At 49.7% G+C, this 7462-nt stretch overlaps 1 protein-coding gene across 1 annotated transcript; it reads left to right on the forward strand.

The window, feature by feature from the left end:
* The first annotated feature begins 1163 nt into the window (after positions 1 to 1163).
* Positions 1164 to 2945, forward strand: LOC109754090 (B3 domain-containing protein Os03g0212300). Its single transcript, XM_020313018.4, has 5 exons — positions 1164 to 1488; positions 1635 to 1693; positions 1776 to 2058; positions 2152 to 2321; positions 2438 to 2945. The coding sequence occupies exons 2-5, from the start codon at positions 1640 to 1642 to the stop codon at positions 2726 to 2728; spliced, it is 798 nt and encodes a 265-aa protein (XP_020168607.1). The 5' UTR covers positions 1164 to 1488; positions 1635 to 1639; the 3' UTR covers positions 2729 to 2945.
* The last annotated feature ends 4517 nt before the right edge of the window (positions 2946 to 7462 follow it).

The following is a 7462-nucleotide window of genomic DNA, read 5'->3' on the forward strand; positions in this document are numbered from 1 at the left end:
AACGACGCCTACGGACGCCACCGACATTGATCTGGCCAAAGCCAGACATGGTTTATCCCCCGGCGAGCACACTTAAGCAAGGTACGAGTAGTCGCAAGAAACACGGTCGCACCACCACCATCGAACGCAGAACGCCGGCCATGCCGCCCGCATGGCCACGGTAACGTGTGAGCTCCGTCATGAGCACATAATAAAACAAAGGACAAAAAATAGAACATACCTTTGTCTTTAAATAAATATCCCATCACCAGGGTCGCCAACCAGGCCTCCGAGATCACCCCAACTGCCGCCTCAGCACATGGACGCCGTCAACCGCTGAAGGGCGGAAGGCCCCTCCTTCCACCCCAAAACGAGCCCCTTGGCAGGAAGAGGGCCCAGTCAGCTAATTTAGGGAGGGGAAGATCGTTGGCGCCACCAGGGACTAGGGTCATCTTCACAGCCAATCTGGCCTCACGATATGTCGGCGACAACAAGACCGGGAGGCCCCCTGCAAGTGTATCTGACTTGCAAGCATGCCCACCTCCACGACGCCCGTCATGCTGCTGCCACCTGCAAGTAGGCTGGAAAATGAGCAGCAAGACAGTAGCACTTGCAAGTGACAAGCCATCAATCTTCCTCTCGAAACATGAGCCATGGGCCTTTCCCAGCAATGCATGGGTGAAATATACTCCTTCCGCTAAACCATAAAAAAAGGACTACACCGTCATTTGCTCAAAATTTCGGAGCAGAGAACAGATTCAAGTGCATGCTGCAGTGCCAAAAAAGATAGGCTGCAGTATCCACCGAGCGAGAGAAAAAACGGGAAGGAGCAGACCAGTTTTCTGTACATAGGAGAAGATCATAAACACACAAAAATTATGGTATAAGCAGCTGTTGATCATCACCACAATAGCTTGACACTGCTTTGACCATAAAGGGACCGGGTTAAAATAATATCCTATCACTATCAATATATGCACAGTAGGCACGCTGCCACTGCCATTACACTAGCTGGCATCCCCACCACCATCGTTGAGCCAAGAATGGGAGAAAAATGGATGCTGCCTATTTACGTGAAAAGAGACCAGATCGATGCAACGATTTATTGCCGTCCGTCCCTTTCTCTGCCCGAGCCCATAGCAGTGCGGCATGTGCGAGCCCATTGCCGTCCGGCCCTTTCTCACATCTCCATTTCTCGGTGGAGGGGTCAAGAAGTCTATCCTGGACCTGTAGGAGGAATCCAGAGAAGCGAAGCTTTTAGTATATATCACCGCTGCACATTTGAGAGGAGAGGCAGAGGAAGGAGGAGGAAGGAGGAAGAAGAGGGTTTTGCTACGTGGCATGGAATTCATGGCATAGTTGGTTCTTTCTTCTTCCTCTTCCTACCTCTGCCTCTTGCTCTTCCTTCTTCGATCGCAAGCAGCAGCCTGTCCACCCTCGCAGCCAGCCGCTGTCGAGAGCGGGGCGGTCGTCACCGCCGGCTGCTCTCTGCCACGCCGCTTCGACCAGGCAAATCCTCTGTTTTTGTTCTTGGCTGCAATCCCTCTATTCTTCCCCAATTCTCAGCCTTTTGTGTTGCTCGTGTCCTAGATATTTCTTGCAATTTCGATTCGAATCCTTGCATCTAAGCTATGTATTCATGCATGCTGGGACAGGTGAGATGGAAGGTTTCGAGTTCTTCCAGATCATACTTGACAACTCCTCGAGCAGGCTGGTATATACATGATCTCTCTTTACCGCTCTGCTGTGCTGCCTAGTGTTTGATCGGCTCAATCACTGCTTGACCCTCGCTGCAGAGGCTGCCTGACAAGTTTACCAGGGTGCTACTAGACGGCGGCAAGCCCCAGGAAGTGAAGCTACGGGAGGCCGGTCATAGGCGTCGCTTCTGGGACGTGAAGGTGGTGCTGGACGCCGACGGCCACATGTACCTAGGGCGCGGCTGGGAGCAGTTCGCCCGTGCGCACGGCCTGCGGCTCGGCTACTTCCTCGTCTTCAGCTACGACGGCGACGCCGTGCTCACCGTCAAGGTGTTCGACGTGAGCATGTGCCGCAGGCACTACCAGCACGACGGTGACACCAGTACGCGCCTCTTCTTGCTCTTCTTTCAGTTGGGTGGTTGTAAGTTGTAACTTGTAGTAGGAATTAAAGAAGGTGGTTTTTGCATTTGGCCAGGCAGTGGGAGCAGCAGCGACGGTGACAGTGGGAGCAGCAACACCAGCGACGGCGGCGGTGGTGGAAACAACTGGAGCCTGGCGGAGATGGACGTCGAGGACGGGCCGACGGGGCAGTTCAGCGCCATGCTGAGGAAATGCAACCTAGGCATGAAGCAGGAACAGTACCTGGTGAGTGCGTTCTTCATGGTCGAGCATGACTAGTCAAGCGTGTTCATATACATGTATCCATGCATGAGGTGCCATCTGGTTACTGATTCCATCCGCTGCTCGCCGGCCGTGTGCAGAACGTGCCGGTGGATTTCCAGCTCGCGCACGGGTACGCGGAGAGGAGCAAGGTGGAGCTGCGGATGCGCGGCAAGTCGTGGCTCGTGCACCTGAAGCACAACCCCAAGACGGGTGGCAGGTCCCGCGCGTCGTTTAGGTACGGGTGGCACCAGTTCTGCGTCGACAACGCCCTCGGCGTGGGCGACACCTGCTTCTTCCGAGCGCTCCGGCAAGGTAGCGCCGCCGGCGGCGGCGAGGACCACCTTCTCAAGGTGGAGGTGAGGAAGCGAGACGGCAGCTTCCTGGTCTGAGACGAGGGCGGTGGCCGCCGGCCTCCGTTGCACCAGCCTGGTTGGCCGGCGTAGCCTCCGGCACGACTCAGTGCGTTATTAATAATGATTGTAAGACCTTAATTCTCGGTAGTCCACTGCCGATGGTACTAGCAGGAGCGTGAGTAAGTAGAGAGTGGAGTCTAAACCTGGCTGTGTTTATCCGTGTGCAAATGATTATTGTTGAGCATCTTGTCAATCCCTTAGCACGACAGTGAGGCTGAGTGGTGCTCTGCTGCATCGATTGTTTGCTGCATTGCCATTCCAAGCAAACGCGACGACGCCGGCCCTGAGCTGAAGAACGTGGGGTGCTCAGGAGCCTTGCATGGTTTTGCCTAGTCCGTCCCTCATGGGCTTTCCGAGCAACTTTCTTCCCCTGTGATTTGAGTCCTGTACATGTACTACCATGCAGTGCAGTGGAGTGGTATCCATGTGCCAACCAGTTGCGCGGCTTGATGCTACTAGCACCGGCCGTGAGTAACTCAAGAGACTAAACCCATTTTCAATGAAGCCATGCACCATCACCTGATTTATTTAATTTTTTTGAAGCAACGACCGTACAACAATTGTTCTATGGTAATCTATCTATTAAAACAAAAGGTGTGTATAGGGCTCATTTAGATGTGACATTTTTCGAAGAGGGGCAATTTATTACTTAAAAGATTTAACATTACACCCGGTCTCTGCATAACTATGATGCACATAGCCAAACGAGGTCCCCTCACACAAACCAAAAATAAAAAAGGCGAAATACAAAGAGACATGTAGAGTCCGTATGAAACCTAAAGCGGAGGGAAGTCAATCCAAAGATCATGCTGCCACCCATGTTGGGTAAAAGTATCCCTCGCCGTAGCTTCAATCGTGTACACACCTTCGTGAACAGGTCTCGATTCTCGACGCGTTGTAGAGAGGACCATAAACAAAGAGTCTCGGTACATCTGTAGATAACCTGCATCAGAGAAGTGCTTTTCTCATTAAAAACCTTATCATTTTTACATAGCCGAAGCGAGCAAATAACGACAAGCGCTTCCACCCTGAGAAGAGTTCTAAACCTATGATCAATCTCATGTAACCAGTTGCCAAATACGTTAGCAACACTATATGAAGGATCCAAGCCAGAAGCTATCTGGATGGCTGACCATATAGACCGAGCCAATTTGCATTGGAGGAATAAATCTTTTATTGTCTCATCATGGTGACAAAAGACACATTGCGGACTTCCATACCAATTTCTTTTAATAAGGTTATCTTTAGTAAGAATGACTCCGCGACGAAGATACCATGAAAACATTTTGTTCTTAAGAGGTATCTTCATCTTCCAGATCTTCTTGTTATTATCAACTGACACATCACACTGGATTAACGCTCTATATATGGACTGCACTGCGAATTGTGCATTCCCATGGAGGTTCCATCAGAATACATCAGACCCATGTGACAATTGCACCATGGACAACCACTGGAGCAGGATGTTCCACTATTGAAGTTTGGGTCCAATTAAATCTCTTTCCGAATGTCACATTTGGCGGAAATGATTCCATTACCGTGGCGATAGTATCACCCTTGTGGCGCACAATGTTGTATAGAACCGGATATTTTTCCCGGAGTGTGGCATTTCCTAGCCACTTGTCCTCCCAGAATCTAATTTCCGAGCCGTCCTTATTGAGAAGGATCCATAGCAGAAGAAATATTTCTTCGTAGCCATTAGACCCGCCCAAACGTGGGAATCCCCATGCTTCCAGTATACTTGCGATACCGCCTTTGAACCCACATATTTCCTCCTTAGGAGAGGGTTTGCCATACACCATCTTCCTTCAGTAATTTAAACAACCATTTGCCGAGGAGGGCCCTATTCTCAACCTCAAGGTCATGAATGCCCAACCCGGCCACCTTGGTGTCGGTGTCAAAACCGGCAGACCTCGGGGTAGGGGGTCCCGAGCTGTGGATCTCGGATCGGTGGTAACGGGAACAAGGGAGACGATGTTTACACAAGTTCGGGCCCTCTTGATGGAGGTAAAATCCTACGTCCTGCTCTTGTTTATATTGATGGAGATGTATCGAGTACAAGCTTGATCTACCTCGAGATCGTACGTTGTGTTCTAACCGTAGGGCTAGGTGAATGTAATTGTGATTCGGTTCCTTCTGCGGCTAAAGCCTTTGGCCTATATACATGCCAGGTAGGGCATCTAGGGTTACATGGTCGGTATCCAGGGGGATCGCATGGAGGCGGTAGGAGATGTCTTGGAGTATACGTCAAGTCTTCGGTAGATGTAGTCTTGATCACGTCCAGGCGTGCAGCTTCCAGAGTCCTCCAGATGGAGAGTGAGGCCCACAAGCCCAACCCAAGGACTACGGGCCGACTCCGTTGGCACCCCCACTACAAAAAAATACACTTCCGTGATGATACGTGTTTGTCACAGTAGGTCGCATTTTCTGTCATGCATGTACATCCATGACGATTTTATGACAGAATCAAGATAGTCATACCTGTGCTGTCGTAGAAATGTTCCATGACATTACCAAAATTATCATCACGGAAGAGTCCACTTCCATGACGATAAATCCCGCGTCACAGAAGTGCTTTCGTCAAGGGTGACCGACACGTGGCATCCACCGTAACGGAACGCCGTTAAGCTATCGGGCCGGGTTTTGGATCCGATAACCCGTTAACAGCCCCGACCAATGGGGATTTTCCACGTGTAAAGTCATCATTGGCCGGAGGAAACACGTGTCGGCTCATCGTTGGGACAGATGTCATCCACTCATTGGACAGAAGGCGCCTATGATACGTCGACACGTGGCACGGCCCAACAGAGGCCCATTCCTGTGAAAAGGCCGGCCCGTTTGACTTGGTCAAAAGGTGGCGGGCCGACCCATGTAAAGCCTGTTAACGGCCTGTTCGCATATAGCCCATTTATAACCCGCTAGCCCAAGGCCCGTTACGCCCTATCCGAATTAGGCCCAGTAGCGTCATCTGGGCCACCCAATATGATTCCAGCCCGTTTTCACTTCTAGCCCATGTATGGCCCATGACGTCTTTCGGCCCATATGAGGCCCTATGTAACTCTTGGCCTATTAACGACCCGTGGTGAAACTGGCCCGTAATGAACAGTGTATCACTTTGCACCCATTAACGGCCCGTGGTGAAACTGGCCCGTAATGAACAGTGTATCACTTTATACCCTTTAACGACCCATTATTCCGTTGGGCCGTTTCCAGCCCATGTTATCTTTCGGCCTTCTCAGAGCCCATTTATTCTTGGGCTCATTTCCAGCATTCGTTTACTTACGGCCCGTTACTGTCATTTTCTGCTTGTGGGCCAAATTCAGCCCGTGGTTACAGTCGGCCTGTTTGTGGTCCGTTAATACGTTGGGCCGTTTTCATAGCGTCATCAAATACGGCCTATTAACGATGGCCCGTTATGGTCGGCCCATGAACGGACGATTCCAACTCTAGCCCGTTTACGGCCATAATGCGGCCTGTTATTGGCCCATGTTTGGCCAATCGATCATACTGCCCGTATAAGGCCCATTGATGATACGGCCCGCAGAAGGCCCATTATTTCTACGGCCCGTAGAAGGCCCATTGTTTCTACGGCCCGTAGAAGGCCCACTGTTTCTACGGCCCGTAGAAGGCCCACTGTTTCTACGGCCCGTAGGAGGCCCAGTGTCACTACAGTAAATATTAGCCCATGGTTATTGTGGCCTAGTTTTAAAAAATAGGTTATTGCAGCCACTAGCAAACCGCGGAAAAAGAACTGCAATGACTACAAGCAAACAAATAAACAAGACAACAAGGAAATAAATAAGCAAGCAACTTACGCTAGGCTATCACGGCTATCACACATATTACATCCACTGGGCATCAAAGTTCGCCACCAGTGCAAATAAACGCGTCGACAAAAGAATATACAAAACTGAGAGCACTTCAGAAGGCACTAGGCCTGGCCACGTCGCCCCCCCAAACAGCTGAAGAAGCTGAGTAGAACTCAGTTGTGTCAATGATAGATGCATCAACACTAGATTTAAGGCATGATGGTGCGCACGGCAGTCCTCTGACATCTTCATTGCATCTTTGACTTCAAGTCGGAGCTAAGCTGAAGCAAGACTTTCCGCTTTAAGTTGAGACTGAAGAAGTCGAACTGATTGAGGCAGCGACTGCACAGAGGTTGTCTCACACCTGCTGGTGAGTAGCTTCAACTCACTGCCTTCATCAAGACAGGACCTTGGGATCATCTCGCTGTCCTCAAGATGGTTTGGCTCACTATCTTCCCTAAAGTTCTGCCTGGTGTAAGAGATACGAGTCTGAAAGAGAAACAAGGAGACACGTAACAGGTTTCACAATTATATAAGCAAATAAATGGATCTGTTCTGCATAAGGAACATGTTTTTACAACTACAATTTGAAACTGGTAGTTGTTGCAAACATCCAATCAGATGTAAACAGCAAAGCAAACAGAAGTGGAGGAAATGATGCCTATCCAAATCTATAGTAGAACAAAGTTTGAAGGCTTGAGAAGGATGAACTTACATTAAATGTTAACACGGGCTGGACAAAGCCCTTCTCCATGTTGATGGAAGGATAATTCAATAAATTCCCCAAAGAAAATTCTTTATAAGCGTTGCCATTATTCTACATTTTGCAAAGAGTAAATATAGATCAAATAATATTGGAAGAAACAGAGGATAATGAAGCTCAGGTGCAGAATGATGATAT

This window comes from Aegilops tauschii, chromosome 4, assembly GCF_002575655.3.
Source record: "Aegilops tauschii subsp. strangulata cultivar AL8/78 chromosome 4, Aet v6.0, whole genome shotgun sequence".
Lineage (NCBI taxonomy): Eukaryota > Viridiplantae > Streptophyta > Magnoliopsida > Poales > Poaceae > Aegilops > Aegilops tauschii.

Bases quoted from the DNA above. Each gene is read 5' to 3' on its own strand.
- LOC109754090 (XM_020313018.4), top strand. From the start codon at position 1,640: ATGGAAGGTTTCGAGTTCTTCCAGATCATACTTGACAACTCCTCGAGC. The intron at 1,694-1,775 runs GTATATACATGA...CCCTCGCTGCAG, and splicing joins ACAACTCCTCGAGCAGGCTG to AGGCTGCCTGACAAGTTTAC. The intron at 2,059-2,151 runs GTACGCGCCTCT...GCATTTGGCCAG, and splicing joins CCAGCACGACGGTGACACCA to GCAGTGGGAGCAGCAGCGAC.